The sequence below is a fragment of the Emydura macquarii genome, unplaced genomic scaffold (genome assembly GCF_026122565.2).
Source record: "Emydura macquarii macquarii isolate MOO-44397 ecotype Brisbane River unplaced genomic scaffold, CSIRO-AGI_Emac_v2 contig_374, whole genome shotgun sequence".
Classification (NCBI taxonomy): domain Eukaryota; kingdom Metazoa; phylum Chordata; order Testudines; family Chelidae; genus Emydura; species Emydura macquarii.
The window spans coordinates 12186152-12204633 of NW_027130511.1; the positions used below are offsets into that span (position 1 = coordinate 12186152).

Below are 18482 nucleotides of genomic sequence, written 5' to 3' on the forward strand. Positions count from 1 at the left end.
GTGATCCTACACTGTCTCATGGCACAGAATTTCACTGTGTGTCTTGCTATGCTTTCACACTGGGGCAGTAATGGTCTTTTCTTTGTGGTATGTCCACAGCTGAAGGAACAGTGCAATTTGGATAGCACTCCTTCCTTTGTCTACCTTATGTTTTCTAACTGCCTATCCACTGCACAAGGCTCTTGGTCCTTTCTGTTTATTTTAATTAAACATGCCTATATGGGTCCGAAGGGCTTGACTCTGGTTTACCATTGGATTTCTGGTAATCAATGAATAAGTTGGAAGCTTTCCTGCAAGTGTCAGTGACACTCACTAGAGCAGTTTAATTTTATTCTTCTTGGCTTGTTTAACACAAAGCTGATGTGTTTTTTATATTTGGATATAAATTACAAAAATTGAGAATTATATTTAAAAAAAAAGGTCTTATATTTATTTTAAAATATACATGATTCACCCTTCCTGCTGTCAAATTTATTAAGGTTCACTGATGCTATGGATAGCTATAATTCCATCTTGTTATGATTCACAACAGTAATATCTATTTTTTTTTAAAAAGTGACTGAAATAGAATTAAAAATAGCAGGAGACAAGTGACTTCCCTTTGTCCACTATCAGTTATGTAATATCAGTTATATAATCCTCCAAGACATCATGGGCTAATGGAGCTGTGCCAGTTTATACCAGCTGAGGATCTGGCCCACTATTTACATGACATGCTAACTTGCTGACATCTCATGGAAAAAATTGACAAACATTTTATTTAGAGACAGTTTTGTCAATATTTCTGTATCTTACCCTCCAATTTTTATTCTAGGAGAATTTCTAGCATGAAAACAAGTTACTCAAAGTTCGTCTGCTATTCCTCCTTATTTCTCACCTGCAGTCAAAATCCTCTGTCTGCAACATAACAATTATGGTTTGCAAAGTTTCCAAGAGATGTCAGCATCTCTTTAAAGAGAAGCTAAATATGTATTTATATGATAGACCATAGTGTCTCCTATTGAGTAAATGCTCTAGTGAGCATTTCAAAAACTGTCTGAATTTTAACACTTCAAAAATGTATTTTTCTTCTTCATTAAAACAAAATGAAACAAACTAAAAAGCCCCAGAACATTTTTATACAAACATCTTTAAAAACATGGTAAAACTTTGGCATAAATCTACTTTAACAGTAAACTTAGAGATAAGGACCCATCCATCCTGTTTTGCCAATCCAAGGTAGATGATGTGGCCCCCTATTTGGCCCTACATCCAGGCCTGCTGACAGGATGGGGCAAAGGGGTCAAATGCCCAGGGACCGGTGATTAATGGCCCAGGTGGATGGGATAGATACCATGGGCAATGGCTGAAGCTTCCCCTCGGGGAAGCTAGCTTCTTGTCCTGCCTCTTCCACCTGTGATCCCAACCACACTCTGCCCCCACTCCACCCCAGGCACCGTCCCCTTCCCCGCTCACAGCCACGTTCCTTCCCCACTCCTGTCAGCTTCACTGCTTGCTGTATCCCTCCGTCCTTCCCTTTCTCCCCCTCCTCTCTCCCACACACCCCCTTGCCCACTTGGCCTCTCCACCACTGCCTTGGGGAAAGGAGGGGTGTGGAAGAGAGGAGGGGGGCCAAGTGGGAGGGACACAGCAGTGGGGAGGTCAAGCGGGGAAGGAGGTGTGTGGAAGAGAGAGGGGGACTGAGTGGGGAGGAGGAGAAAGGAGGAATGCAGTAAGCAATGAGTGGCAGGCCTGAGCGGGGAAGGGAATGGGGCCCAGGACAGAGCAGGGGTGAAATATGGGCAGGAAGAGGCAGGATGGGGAGCTAGTCTCCCCACGGGGAAGCTTCACCCGCTGCCCATGGTCATAAACCTCAGCCCTTCTTTCTGGTAGTCCACTGACTGTTCTGCCATGGGGCCCAGAATTGCTGTTGGCGGGCCTGCCTACATCAACATAGGATTATAGGAATGTAACCAAAATAGAGAGAGCCAAGGATGGAACTTCAGCACTTGAGTTCAGTGTCTATAGTCTGTAACATTCAGTGCTGGTGAAAGATGACAGAATGAAAATCTTGAAAAGTGAATTCTTCTACTTATTCACAATACAATTAAAGCACAACCAACAACAATGCAAGCTCCCTGACAGCGTAACCTAGTCCTAGCCTGGATGCACCATATCTAAGGCTACATCTACACTGCATGCTACTTTTGGCGGTGTACAGATTATGTACTCGGGTAGCCCCCCACAGCATAGGTTTAAGTAACAGTTTAGACAGTGAGGCATGGCTTAGGTGAGTAGAGTACAGACACGCCTGAAGTGTGTGGGTATTTACCCAAGTACATACCCTGCACGGCTCTCTACTTGCCCAAGCCATGCTTTCTCATCTACATTGCTATTTCTATCCATGTACTGTCCTACAGCCTCCCAGCTGCTGGAGTCTTTCCTTGCCACAGGAAGAGTCCAGCAGCAGGGAAAGACTCTGGCAGCCTGGGAGGTAGCAGGGAACGGCTGTGGCAGTTTCTCACTGTTAGAGTCTTTCCCTGCTGGATGGAAAGACTCTGGCAGATCCCTGCGGCAGGAGTTTTTCCCCGCTGCAGATAAGGACTCTGGCAGTAGGGAAGCAGAGGGAAAAGACTCTGACATCTCCCCACTTCTAGAGCCTTTCCCCATTGCCGGTAAAGACTCTGACAGTAGGGAAAGGCTCTGGCTGCTGAGGCTTTCCCTGATGCCTCCCAGCTTGCTTTTCACTCAGCTTGTAGCTCCTCATACTCTACATGCCGCCAAAAGTGGCGAGTGGTATAGATGTTCACCTTTCACATCCATTCATTGCTTTGCCTCTCTCCCAGAACTGCCAACAAAGGTCCCAGTGTCAATGTTTTATGTGATGTGATAACATGCCCAGTATGAATTGTACTGAGACCATCAACTTAAGTGTTGACAACTAAACAGCCATCAGATGATAACTTTTGGTGACTTCTGAAATCAATGACTTGTAGTGAAAGACTCTAAATCCCATTAACAACCACTTGAAATCACCAAGATGCAGACAACAATTCAACAAAAAGGCTCCAGTTCATTTACTTGCAAAGATGTTTCTATGAGGAGATTCTCAATGGTTAAATAGAATACCTTGATGTTATATTCACAGTTTGTTTGTTTTTTAGTTGGGTGAAGTGAAGAATTGAATTTCAAAGCTACTCTACTCCATTTGTAAATTAAAAAATACTGTTCAAAGTTTTAAAAAGATCACTCATACTTACATCTTGAAATATGTGAACATACTCAGGCCCACTTCCTTAAGTATGGGAGTGTCACTCAGTTATTTGTCACAATATTGAATGGATGAGATATTTCATCTCAGAAGATGACAATGCTAAAAAATGTGCTATTCCTCATACTCCTGATGTGCAGCAAAGCCGCCTCTAGCTCTAGGCACTCTGAGTTATATACGATTAAAGAAAAATGAAATTGTTGTTAAGGAGGATGAAAGCTTCACATCTTAAAAGAAAGAAATCCAACAATGTAATGTTTCTTGAGAAGAAGTCAGCCCTACAGCAGTTGCCCAATGGGCAGAGAGTGAAATTAAAATGGTGGAAGAGTATTCAGTGTAGCTTGTTGTCTGCTTCAGCTTGAATGGTGGAAAGCATTAAATATCTATAGCATTCTGTCTGGTAAGAGCTGGTATGGTGATCACTCCGAGACATGACCTAAAGTCAAACTAATTAGAAAAAAAGATTCCGAAAACATTTGTGTGTAGCAATTTTCTAATATTAGTATTAAGAGGGATATTATTTTGATTTACTTTTCTTGGCTTAATACACTCCCATCCTGACCCTCTTTCAAAGACTAGTGTTTTGAATGTTATAAAAAAGTGCCATAATGAAGATAAGTATAATGGAGGTTTAGTGCATTTGGAAAATCTCATACAGGAAAAATGTACCATCAGTATTTTAATAATGAGTGTGAAGCAAATTTAAACAATTAATGCTTAATGCCCTTGTATACATACAGTGAGCATGGAACAAAAAATGAATGCAATAAGTACATTTGACATAAGGTTGGATAATTTGAAGATGTCAATATTTCATGTTGCAGAGCAAAGCTTACCTTGTATCCTGATGATTTGATGTGCACTCCTCGCTTGGTCAGTGTAGATTTCATTCGGATGAAAAAAGAGCGCTCTAGGGTGTTGTCAGTGGTTAGCAGACTGGGGCTTGTTGATTCCACTAGGGAATAGAAAAAAATACATACACAGATGATTTAGATTTTTATACAGCCCCTCTAAGCTATTTCTCAGGTGCAATCCTTGAACTCGCTAAAAATAAATGACTGATGGATGCTAAGAGTGTTGTAATCAATTTACCTCATTTAGAAAATGTTTATTTAGCAAAAAAAAAAAAAAAAAGATTGAAAAATATATATACACATAGTAACTCTCATTTTCAAGTTCTTTTTTTCCAAAGTATTTTAAACAGAGTTGCCTCATTAACTCTTTCCTACACAATTCTGCTGCTAGTTTTCTAAAAATTGTGACATTCCTTAATGTTATGTGACAGGGTAAATGTTACTGGGGAGGCACTGCTGTCTACTGAAAGGGATCTGCAAGTTCCAGTCCAGAGTTCTAACTCCCTATTTTCCCTACTTTGTTTGCTGTGACACCTTGGGCAGACTTCACCTCTTGGTGCCCCAGTTTCCCCATTAGTTTGGATTAATGAATGTCCATAAAGCATCATGTGACCATCAGATGAAAAGCACTATATAAATGACAAGTGCTATTATTATGATTAACAATAATAACAATAATAACTAGGTATTGGTGACTAATGATGATGGAACAGCTTCAAGGTCCATTTCGCTTTTAGTGAAGTTTCCTCTTTGAAACTATAAGACCACACCTATGTGTTCAGATGCCTCAGCCACAAGATGTATAGTAAATAAGATAGATAAGAACAAACAGTACAAACTGAGTATGATAAAATAATGTATGCAAGTTCAGGGAATGTAATACCACAGTGTTCCCCATGCAGCTTTTTAATATTTTTATTTTCAATCGAAATGCTACTATGCAATATTTTCTTCTAACAACTAATTAAAGAGCTTTCTTGAGCAACCCTACAATAACAAACTGCTGGCAATGAAACATATTTCAGTTCAAAGGAGTTATTATACGCAACAATGAATTAAAATGATTTTTAAAATCAAGAAAAATACCTTGTTGCTGTCCTTTTAGAGAATATGATCAATTTCTGGGTCAAAACCATTCCAAGTATTTACAAAAGCATTTGATATGCAGCACATACAAACCCTGCTTGTTTGTGAGCTAAGGATTATCTTGTATTGTACTTGTTCTAATGTGGTCACGTTTTCTTGTATTTATGGCATTTCAACTCTGTTGTGATGAAACTGCTGACAAGAGTGCCTCTTTCTTTAGTATCTCTTTTAAGGTTTTTTGTTTTAGAGAGCATGAATTCGATGTCATTTTAAATGTACAGCTCTTTATCACTCGAGGGAAAAGCAGAGCCATGTTATATTTAGTACTTTCATTTCTTCTGATTAAATATGAATTACTATGAAATTTTTCTCATCATCTAACACGCCATAATACGCCAACAGCTTTTTAATACACTATATAAGCACAAACTTCTGCTCTAAGAGTTTAATTTGCCCCTCTAATCCAATCACATCAACCTTATTTCTCTTATCAGAGATTCCCATTTTGAATTAAATGAGCTCATTAGTTTTAATCAAAAGCAGAGAGATCAAAACTTAAACGTAAATGCTTTAGATCAGAACTGTCAGTCAGCCGTGCAGTTCTATTTTACTAAAACACAAGATCAGAGACCCTTAGAACCAATTTTTTCTCATAAGGGATGCTGAGGGCTTGAAGATGCTATATCCTTTTTTTTTCTTTCCCAAGGACAGATTATACATTTAAGGTTAGACTTAATTTAGAGCTTTTTTTTTTTTTCCATCCTGGTGGAAATGGAAAAGTATGCCTATCTACTGTTGTCTCTTTCACATTTATTGGTGCTGGTCCTTAGAGACCTGAACAAATGTGAAGCCATCAGAATCCATGCCACAAGCCTGGCCTCAAAACATTCAGTTCTATTCAACAAAATCATGTTTGCAACATCTAAGAAATGAAATTTTCAAAAAAAGGAAATGTATTTCAGGGTCAAGGTTACTAGAACCCTGAAACAGCAATGAAAGGTCAACCAGGATACAAGCAATACTTGTGATATGAGAATCATTATTAATTATTGCTGCTTACAGTACAGTGCTTTAAGAGTACATTAAGAAACCACAGCATGGGCGCTTCCTGCTGTGTGAAGAAATGCTAGAATCAGCTTAGCATGTGCAATAGTTGCAGTCCAGCGCATTACTGCCCTAATACAGGCAGTAAATATGACATGTCCCCATGTGTTGTAATGGTAATTACCCAAACACACAGAAGTAATGTTAATTAAACCCACAAAACCTTGCATCTGAATAAAATTAAAGCTGTAGCATGAACATACCACACCGAAGAAACGTAAAGATGAGAACAATATCTTATCCTTGATTCACATTTGTGAGGAAAAGCAAAACAACTTATATTTAGTATAGTATACTAGGTACTGAATATTTCCTGGGTTCTTGTGAGCTTGTATCACAAGCTTGACATTATTTGACTTTTAACATACCTATAAAACCTATAAAATTTTCAGTGAATGTTATACCATGCAATGTTATTTAATAATGTTAATTATCATTATGCATACGTTATTTTAAAGACAGGATAAAAAGTTACAGGGACCTATTCTACCCTTGCTACGTGCACAGAACACACCTATCTCATGAGAGATATGTGAGATTTGCAGAGATTTATCTTAGAAAGGGTGGAATATGGCCACTGTGAATGCCCAAGAGTTTATTTTAAATGTTAATCACTGAACCATTTAATAATATTTTTTCCAATTATATCAAAAGAGACTAGCAATACAAGTGCCATTCAGAATGAAAATCTAAATGTTTTTGCATTTTATAAGTGCAAAAAGGCCAATATCTCATAAAGTCCTACTTGGTTTCCATTGTTCAAGGAAACAATCCTGCATTTCTTGTATTGCCCAACCTTCTACTGAAGACAATATGAGTATGGAAGGCAGAAGGAATGTTGTCTCCAAGAGCATAAAAATGCAACCTGTGATATCTGTACTAATGTGTTACCCAGATTAAAAGGTCAACAAACCCCCAGAGCCAAATGGGGGGAAAATATGAACTAACACCCAGATCCTACAATGAGCTTTCCGTGGATAGACATCTGCACCTGCCTGAAGTCTTACTGATTTCATGAAACAGAACTAAACAATGTAAATCACACCAATCCAACAGCAGTAACAGAAGTATTGTATCCACGTTTGATGCACAAACATATACTTATTCAGACAAACAATTTGTCCCTGGGGGGAGAGAGCAAGCCCCAAATACGATTTATGTCTTAAAGTCCAGGTAAATAAAAGAAGGCTCCCAAAGCTGCCTAAATGAACATCCACCAAATTCACACCTTTTTCGTCACATGTGAGAAAAGAGACAATATTTTCCCTATGTTAACAAGCAAAAGATAGTTTTTTGAGCTCACTCTTTCAGAGGGCTAGAAGCTTGAGAGGGATAGGTAAGAAGCTGCAATATTAATACTTCTGCTGAGTTCAAGGGGACTTGGTGGGAAAATGCTCATATTTTCAGTTAAAGAACAACTTGGTCTCAACACCATTAAAATAAGCTTTCATATGCCACTAAGTTACTTCTTTGATACAAAAGCCTTTGTTTAATTGAACCAAGAGGAGAAATAAGGAGCTGTTTACACACTGCAAAGGGAAGCCCAAACAGGAGGGAACATACACATTAGCAAGAAAGGGATGCTAGCTCATGTCCTATTGTAGATTTATAAATATCTTCCTGAATATTCTCAAAATCTGGTCACAGATTGTATGTGCAATTGAGAATTACTAAATTAAAGTGTGCAACTGAGCAACACAAATCTGTAATTTCAGTTGGACTCGATGCTTACATCCCCTTTAAAAATACTTCTATTTCCTTTTGTGCAGAGTTTTGCAGCTTATTGCCTCTAACCAGGCATTAAAAAACTTTCAATGAAGATTTAATCTTCAGCAGTTAAATACCCTATTTCCCCCCATATTATTGTGCTTAAAGTTTAGTTCTAATCAGAAAAATGACTCTTAAAATGACATTGTTTCCATGCTTATCCTCTTTCAATAACTTACAGATCAATTTTTTTTACTTTACAAGTAAAAAGGTTGCTTTATCCAGACACACTGGTGAACAAGGACAGACACAGATGGATTTTAAGCAACAGACTGCAATTTTATTAAACTTGACAGGGGAGAGGCACAACCCATCCTGTCACAGACTCATATATCAGACAATTTAAGTGGTTCGAGTGGGGGTTACAGGGCTCCTACAATATAACCCATAACGCCAGGCACATTATTCTCAGCCTGGCCCTAGGATTCAGCTTACTCTTCTGAATCCTTATTTGCACCACCACCCTACCCCCTTTGGTGAGGGGGACAGAGGATACTAGAAGAGGGGACCTTAGCCCATGAAGGCCACAAGGTCTCCCCCAAACCATAGGCACAAAGTCCATCTCATTCTTTTCTCCTTTTAACCATTCTGGAAACCTGCCACAAACTGCGAAACTAACATCCCTACCAGGTACTACCACTAATTACAAAATCCTATGGCTATTTAATCTAACTGTGCTTCTAAGATGCTGCCAAGAAGGCAAAAAACCCACCAGGCTGTTGCCAATTTTGCCTCAAAGAAAAAATTCCTTTCTGATCTCCAAAACAGGCAATCGATCAGACCCACAGCATCTGTAAAACACAGCTCCGATACTACAGTTATAAGGAAAGGAAAGGAGAAAAGGAAACTGAAAAGGCGCAGAAAGAGGCTCCCAAGGACCTGGGCTAAGGTTTGAATTATTGAAAAGGGAGAGTAAGGGGCTAATCAGTTTGCTTCTTTCACTACCTGGCCAATGGGAGAATAAAGTCTTCAGAGAAAGAGAAGCCACTCCTGTAAGTGCTCCCTCAACATTTTCTACTGAGACTGTCCCAGTCACCATCTGTCCCACCAAGTTTTCTACCCACTGAGGCAAATGGGTGGCATTTTATAACTGCCAACCCTGCAAACTTAACCTGGAAGCAGCAAGTCAAGATGATTTCTTTCTGGCCCATCACCCTTAATAAGTTACACTTGCTACCACTTGTGAAAACTCACTGTCTTAAATGGAATGGGTCAAGAGCGAATGAAGGCAGAATATGGCCCAGCAATGGAACTCAGGACACAAGGTGCTGAAGACTCTGAACTGCCACAGCAAAGCAAGTAAAACATGCATTGAACTTTAAGCATGTAAGTAGTCCCTTTGAAGTATATGGGACTACTGCTGTGCTCCGAGTTAAGTACATGCTTAGCTGCTTTGCTAGATCACACCAGAGTTTTCAGCACCTTGCAGCATCAAGACCCAAATGAACCATGTTGTTGATGTTGCAGGAGCCAGAATAGAATCCAGCTCACCCTTCCCTAGCAATACTACTATAAGGGCTAAATAGAATCAAATGTAGAAAAAATATTTTTGTTATAATCCGCTTGGTCCAAAACCAGGATTTTTGTACCAGTGGAAAAGGTGAGAGTCCCAGCTTTCTAAGTAGATGAACAGCACTGGTTTCTAACCTAAGAAGGCCCTTAAAATTCCAGTGTTATTTTATATATATAGAAAAGCTGTTTTAGGTCATTATTAGAGGTTTCTAAAATGTACTAGTTATAATTTCTCTTTCTGGGATCTCTTTAGTTGGTCTTGTGGCATGAAAGCAGCTGGACTTTACAGGCAAAGGGATATGAAAAATACTCCTAATACATTTTTTGATTAATTTTGAAGATTATGGAACCAACACAAAAAACAATTTAGGCACATGCTTCACTTCAGACATGTAAGTTACTTCAATGGACAACTTGTGCTTAAAATTAGGTGCATGCTTAAATGTTTTGTTGGATCAGGGCCAAATACAGAATAGTTTACTCCTTACAACTAGAAATTGAGCATATGTGAACAAAGATTAACCTTATCTGGCCAACAAAGAAATTGTTGCATATGAGATATATTGTATAATTTCAATGGTGTCAATTTTCCATACACCAAGAACATTTTTTCAAGACTAATAGATTCAGTACCAGAGGTTTGTTCTACTGAAATATCAGGTAAATGAGAATTTTTGGAAAGATCACATTCTTCATTAGTTTCAAAGGACTGACCCTCAGTTAAATTTGTTTTAGGACGTTTCAGACCTCCATAAATTCTGAGCCTCATCAAAATCAAGACAGACATTTTTAGTCTCATTAAATAACTTATAACTTTGGAGGATTAAGTATTACCACTTGAACATATATCTTATCACAATTTATTTTTAAAACCTTTGGGCTATGTTTCCCATGCAAAAATTTGAAAAAATTAAAACTTGACACCACTGATATTTAACCATCTTCTTTAAAAGACAAATTACAATTTTATCACAATCCATTACAGAACAGTCAGCAACTGGGTTCTTCAAATCTCCCACAATAAACCATATTGTGGGGCTAGAGATGTGTAACTGGAAAGTCTTGTTAGATACTTAATAAAGGCTCAGGTTTTATATCTTCAAAGAGCCCTAGCAAAGAAAGAGGAGGGTCTTTACTTTCTGCTACTTTTTGTTAATCTGGGAGACATGCTGGAAGGCCCTGAATTTATATTTTGAGTTGCCAACCCTGATATAGTACGTCATTATCTTGATCTAAGCACTAGACAATATTTTAAGATCAATTCAACTATATTTTATTTTGATTCTGTTCTTTAATTGTAATTAAATGATCCTTTTTCATTCTTTCTATGGTCCTTTCCCATTTTTGTACTTCTGAGACAGTGACATCTAAGTTTTTATTCATTTGCTTTAGTAGTTCATAGAAATACTCTATGTAATGTTATCCTCCCCAGACATCAAAGAGCCCAAACTATAGTAACAAGCCTTCACCTATGCAAAGGGGGATACAGCCTCTGAGGGAAGCTCTTCAATGAGATGTTCACCATGAGTTTTGGATTGAATATGAAAATCTAGTTAATTTTATTTCTTTGACTTCTCAGGTGACTGAAGCTTCCTTGGTGCCATTTAACCGAACAAAATGATTGGCCCAGGCCCTCAGGCCTGACAGAGTTCTACTAAATGCACCTGCAGAGATGGGTGTCAAGGGTTTAGTGCAATTAGAGTAATCTCAGGATTGCTCTAATTTATGCTATTTTATAATGATCTTCTAGGATCCCATCACTAGACCACACTGCACTCAAGCCATATTCCCTCACATGCCCAAGATGCCCCAGAAAGAGAGAGCAAAGCTAGATATATCAGCTTTATGGGATTCACCTGCACTGGGGGAAGCCCTACTTCCCCTTAAGGACAGCTTTATAAATTTTTTTGCAGTGCTCTGAAGTGCTTATTGGCTATAGCACAGGCCAGAATCTGGCCCAAACCCACCTGAGACACTAAAACCAAAATAAAGCAAAAACATACAAAGGAAAAGCCGAGCAGTTCAAATACACAAAGAAGCAGAAAAAAATTTCAATAGTATTTATAGATACTCCCCTTGGAAATCCAGAAAGCCCACTTTTCAATAATTAGGGAGCCTCTGGCTCCAGAGTTCATACAAAAAATGATGGGCAGGAAGGAGGAGAGAGGAACAGATAAGAGATTGTTCATTGGGGAAGTCCTCTGTTTAAATCCTCTCAGGTTAGTGATGTTTCACTGTAAGAGGATGGGTCTCCTGACTCTGACTCGCCATCAGCATCATCCTGTATATATACCCAGTATATACAGACAGGTTTTAATGTCACTTGTTTAGGAAGACTGCATAATTAACTATTGACTTCACCACTCATAAGCTGAGTCCATTCCAAACTCATAACAACGAGGTCTTTAAACCACAGCTGACCATTATGTATTAACACACAACACACACACATTCCTGAATCTAAATCATCATTCTTACAGATAACAAGAAGTACACGTTTTCTGCAAAGACAGCAATTCTCTTACGAATTAACTGAGAAAACATGGATTAAAAAACTCAGTCAAAATTTTGGTTGACAGTGTGGCCTATTTTTTATTTCTTTTTATCTTCAAAGTCTGGTTCTTTTAATGTTTTTTCTTTTTTAAATCCATTCAAATTTTCCAAGCCAGCAAGCTGAGTTGTGGCATGACAGATCAGATTGTATCAGTTATGTCGTATTATGTTATGTAACAATCTTAACATCCTTAAACAACATTGACACCCAGACTCTTTAAAAAAAAAACCAGAGAGGTGGGGTAGGGAAGGAAAGCCAAACAATATATTATTTTGAAAAGGATATTATACACTTCTTTAGAATTTCAAAATCCTAAGTACCATGAATAAAACCTAGTGGAATATTTCACCAGCTGAACATGAGAGTTAGATAAAAAAATGCCTGCCCTAAGGGAAGGACCTCAAATTCTGTTCCCCATTCATTGTATGTCCAGGAGATCTGGAGCTCTTGCGCAAAATATGGTATCCACACCATTGAGATCTCCTCTGACTTGCATCCAGTGTATCACATTTTAACAATGAGAAGTAGGGTGCTGATCCTGATGAGTGCTGAGCTCCTGGAATTGCCACTGAGGTCAAGGGGCACTGAAGTCAGCAGGCATCACTCAGTTCAGTCCCTATCTCTGTGAACTTCCCATTTCAACCAACTAAACAGATCAAACCTGCCCTACATTTAAAGACAAAATCCCTCCCCCACCATCACTTGTCCAGACAAAGGAGTGTACTGGATGTTTGTGTTATCTCTAGTAGGAGAAAGAGACAAGCAAACAATCATGTGATGCATAGCTATAATTCCACCAAGGGATGTCACTGTTATCCTAGGTCACAAAGTGAGATGCTCTAAACAAACCTGAGTTTGCTATGCCTAGAGCATCACACATACAGTATAAGATAATAGCCCTTGATCTTGCATACCCTCCCTGTACCTTGGATAGCACAATCTCTCCTTTGGGCTTACCCATGTACCCTCTTGAATCACACACCAACATAAATATTTGAATGTGTAATCACATGGCTGTCCTCTGAAGCTCTGCACTCTACACTATATCCTGTTACAGAGCATGCACATTTAGAAATTGGTAGCCCAAGTCTTAGTTATCAAGGCATCAATTTGCAGTGTGAAGCTTCTCAGCCCTGGAAAGCGTTCTAGCCCTTTTTTAAAGGGGGCTGGAGGCTCTGAATTGAGATGAAAAGATCCAAATATGTGTGCAGTAGCTTGGCTAAATTATGGTATTAGTGGACATGATAACCATGTACAAGAACCTGGAGGGTGTAAGCTCCAAGGAGGGTGCGGATTTGTTTTGGGTCATACAATGGATTGTACAACTGTGAGCAATTAAATGAAATTAAGAGAAAAAAATATGGCTAAATCTCAGGGAAAATTTCCTAATGTTGAAATGTATTACACTTTGAAATATTCCTCCAGGGAAGTGGTGAAATCCACAACACTAGAGACATATAAAACTTGACTGGACAAAATGCTATGAAATATACCACAGGGAACAAGCTCACAATGTCAGGGTTGGATTCTAAGTGATCAGGGCCTGATCCAGAAGTCAATAGAAAGATTACACTGGGAGCTGGATCAGGCCACCATCATGGCCACCTCAAACTTCTGTGGGTGGATGATACTTATAGCTTTGATTGTATATGCCAAGTTTCAACCCAGAGTCCATTCATGGATCAGACGCCAACCTTAAAAAATATACACAGTTCAATCTCAAAAAACTGACACCAGGTTCAATCATAACCACAGCAGTGGACATTGCTATAACTAAGTTTAAATATTCAAGTTTAATGCAGACTTTATTTATGGACAGGCAAAATCATGCATGCAATTACTTACAAATGTAATTTTGTTTTTCCAGGTTAACGTGTGTGGGGACAAATCACAAAATTTCAATGTGTAAGCTACATTTGTATGCTATTGTTTATGCTCAGTTTGCATGAGCAGATAGCATTAGCCTGTGCAAATTCAATCACTTGTATACAAAAGATTGCACACACACAGAGGTCGTGTTTTGAAAATCTGCCCCATAATGTTAACTATAATTAGGCTTTCCTCCACTTATTTTATAAATCAATAGTATGTGGATGTAATGGCAGTGAAGATACAAAAGAAAAAACAAAGTGGCAAGAGCAAACATTAATAGAATTTCTAAGTCATTACACAGAGATATTGTTTAATGTTTCACTATTCTTGGAGAAACAAAATGGCCTGAACTGTAGTTAGTTTTCATTTTGTCATTATCACAATAGTACTAAGAAGCATTGCTAAAGTTAATGCCTGTCACAACTTCCATTATTACTAATATTATTCTTACAGTCTAGAAATGTATAATATTAGGATGCAAAGCGCCGCCTTGTGCTACTTACTTCCCATGTAAATTCTCATCCCACAAAACATTTTACATGTTTGGTGAAATATCAGACTACAGTAGAACCTCAGAGTTACGAAAAGCTAGGGAATGGAGGTTGTTCCTAACTCTGAAATATTCGTAACAGAGCAAAATGTTATGATTGTTCTTTCAGAAGTTTACAGCTGAACATTGACTTAATACAGGTTTGAAACTTTACTCTGCAGAAGAAAAATGCTGCTTTCTTTTTCTTTCTTTCTTTCTTTCTTTCTTTCTTTCTTTTCCTTGTGGTTTACTTTTAATACAATACAGTATTTTATTTCTTTTTTGTTTGTTTGTTTTGGTCTCTGTTGCTACCTGATTGCATACTTCTGGTTCCAAAAGAGGTGTGCAATTGACCGGTCAATTTGTAAGTCTGGTGTTTGTTGACTCTGAGGTGCTACTGTAGTTATTTGGCAGGATGAAGTTATAAATAAAATTCGCTTTATTCCTGTAATTCTAAAAGATATATTTTACAAACCAAATTTGATAAATCATTGGTCTGTGAAATAAATATATCTTTTTTGCCTGTTTGAAAACAACATAATAAAAGGTTTACCATTAAAGGAACTAATCACTGTAGGAAATTTTAACTCTGAAAAGCCCTTTGGAAGTGTTACAGTCTACTGGGCTTGAATCCATTATCTAAACATTTGTAAACGTACCCACATTCATCAAATAGACCGTAACAGCGAAGAAGAGCTGTTATGGTCCACTAAATGAATGGTACACAAACTATACTGGGGCGTCAACCTCAAATTCCTTTCTGAATTTTTAAGTTTAAATAAAGTTAATTTGTTTTAACTAAAGGAATACATAATTTAACCTGACATGTCAGCCTGATCTCTGGTCAGGTCAATAATCAATAAAGGTCTCAAAGAAAACTCAGCAGTAATTTACAGTAATCATATCTGTTCGTATACTTATTCTGTTAAATAACATACTTTCAAATAAAGTTTTAAATAAAAAAAAACACATTCAAGTGACTACGAAGACATTGAGCTGGAGACTAAACTGGATAAAAAGTAACATTTATGTTTGCATTATAGAGTGGGTAGGGAGAACAGACACTGGAAAAGAGAGAAATGTATGGTGTCCACCCACTGAAGGACTTTTTATAAAGGCAAAGTTCCCATTGAACTCATTAGGAGTTTGCATAAGAAGTACAGGTTTAGGCCTTATGCAGATTTTGGAAAATAAGATGCTGAGATGTGGCTATGTTTATCTTTCTTGGGCTTGAAAGGCTTAAATGATCATAGGGTCCTGGCCCTCTCCTGGCTTTGGAAGTTCTCATGTAAATTTTGAACACTTTGTAGTGTAGCGCAACACTGTCATTAAAAAGTTGGTGTTATAGAATACACTTTTTTTGTCCTAACAGGATCAACTGTTTTTTTCCCCTATCTTGCAAGTTTTCAGATCTTGCTTAGTAACTTGTGAATCATAAACTGACACTCCAGAGCACAGCTGTGAAAATAACTGTGGTTCAGAGCTGCCAATAATGGCCTACTAAAGTCCCTCCCTAGCACATGGCATAAAAAACCCTTGTGATATCGCCTAACACTGCCAGCTTGTTTGGGTTTAAAAATCACAATAAAAGAGGTCGCTTTCCAGATTTTCATATGCCAAGCAGGGGTTGCTTCTTGGTGAGGCTCTCCCCTGAGAGAGAGAAGAGCATTCAAACTACTTCATGCTGCTCACAGTCAGTGTTTGGATGATACCACTCTGGGGAAATATACACAGTGTCAAAGTCAAGCTGCTACCAGTGGGTGTTTCTGCGCACAACTACTAAGCAGTAGGAAAGTTCAAAGGAAAAAATAGGGTATCATAAAGATAGCCTTTGAGAGTACATGACATCCAACACAAGCTATTATGCAGTAGACTGTGCACTCCTCAGAACAAACAGTATGAATACAGAAAGTGAACATTTTAAATCTTACTGGAAAACCCCTGTAAATGGAGCCACTTGAGGGATCTATTTCTTGAGAAAAATACATTTTGTATCTCCTGGGATACTTTTTAGATTTTATTTCCAATACCTGCATTCTGGATCGAGTGGAGCAATGCTTTTATCACAACTATAAAATGCTTACGAGCCAATTCTTCATATAAAACAGTCAGTAACAGTGGGGCTTTTTTACGACAAACATGATGTCAGACAAAGGCCATCAGGACTTAGTCTTTGTACTACAGTACAAAATAACAATACATAAACACCTTTGTGAAGGCAGCTTGAAACCCCATGTTTTCTATTAAAAAGTCATGTTCAATCTTCACTGTTGATAGAACTGAATAGCTAACACAGAGAACATTGTATATCAGAAAGGTCAATAGTTATTATGAGCTACAAATATATTTTTTTCCATCCTTCAGGCTGTTTAGCGCATATCACAGCATGAGCAGCTGTCTTCTTTAATACTTTTAAAATTAGAATCCCAAAGAGGAAGAAAAAATTACATTTGCAATGATTGCTCTTTGCTTTTGTAAGTTTACTTTAATACACTATTTTATATACATGAATCTTTCAAGCAGCCTAACCAAGGGGCAGTAACTGGTTGCTAGTATCTACTGGATTGCCAGATCTGTGTGTATACTATCCTGTTATAAAACCACTTTGACACAAATTGTGTAACTTTACTGCATATGTAAAAACGATATATCATTCATATAGTTACTGGCATACATTGTATTTTAAACCACACACACACTTCTGAAGGATCAGCATTCACCCCAATTAACACAGAGAGGCAGCTGTGATACCACATTTCTCCCATATATTTAGATTGCGAAAAAAGGGGAAGTAATATTGTGGCATTTGTTGACTTTTTAATGTCAAGCACTACAGATACGTCGGTGCATATTTTATTGTAGTGACTTCTATAGTTAAAATTGCAAACCTGTATCCTTTCTAGCCTCTGGTTTTCAGCCATGAGAACTTTCCAAAACTATCATCTTTCAGGGAGAGATTTTCCAGGCTCGCCTTTCTATCCAAAGGTGATTTTTTTGTGTGTCAAGTATGAGCAAAAATGTTTCAGTCATTTTGAAATATTAAGAGGGTGGAGGAAAAATACTCTTTCTTTATTATAAAACGAATTTGTACAACATTTTTGAACAGCTCTACAATCATAATGGCTGGGAGGTAAAAAGATGAATTTTGTCAAGGAAATTGTACTAATTGAAGACAAGTGCATTTTCATTCCTAGGTTTGGTGCTAAGCCTAAATTGTACACAGTTATGTGTGGCTAACTTAACTGCACTTGGAAAGCATAGTGAGGATACACTGGGTCTAAGGAGGGCTGCTGCACATTTTGCAAAGTGAGGAAGAAGCCCTATTCTGATGTACCTCAGGAATTGCTTTCCTCAGCTATGCAGCTTCTTAAGTTCAGAGAGGATCTTTCTCCTGAGGACCTTCAGAGATGCACAAGAGAAGTTCTCCTTACTGGGGAGCTACTAAAGATCATGGAATAAGGCATTCTATTGGTCTGTGGATCAAAAAGTTAAAGATAATGGAATTTACATGTGGTATGCCCAGAGTTTTAAAGGCCTGGAGAATGAAGTACCTTTTTATGTCTTTTCTCTTTTCCTTGGGGAAAAAAAACACTAAGTGTATAAAACATGCTTGGAGAACATGGATGCTTCATAGTTAAGTGCTCAGAAGTCAGAAAAACACCAAAATTATGGTTGCACGTGCCCTTAACTCTGCCCGCCTTTCCACACCCCACACCCCCGTGTATACATCATGATGCAGTCTTTAATAACATGATCACAGACTATTAAATAATAAACTATCACACAATGTGGTGAATACAAAGGAGATTATTTAATCATGCTGATGGACATCTGCAGACTCTATAGTTTATCCTCGTTCCTTAACTCATAAATTAACAAAATACATTCTTGTGCCACCTACAGTTCCCACACAGTTTTTCCCTAAATGCTAGGTTAGGACTAAGCATCATGGAC

At 38.1% G+C, this 18482-nt stretch overlaps 1 protein-coding gene across 1 annotated transcript in view; it reads right to left on the reverse strand.

Annotated features, from left to right (window-relative positions):
* The window catches only part of NPAS3 (neuronal PAS domain protein 3), an 813175-nt gene that overhangs the window by 69476 nt on the left and 725217 nt on the right, over window positions 1-18482 (reverse strand). Inside the window, exon 8 of the mRNA XM_067534288.1 lies at window positions 4087-4205. Coding sequence (XP_067390389.1) covers window positions 4087-4205 — 119 coding nt within the window. The remainder of the gene's footprint in view (window positions 1-4086; window positions 4206-18482) is intronic.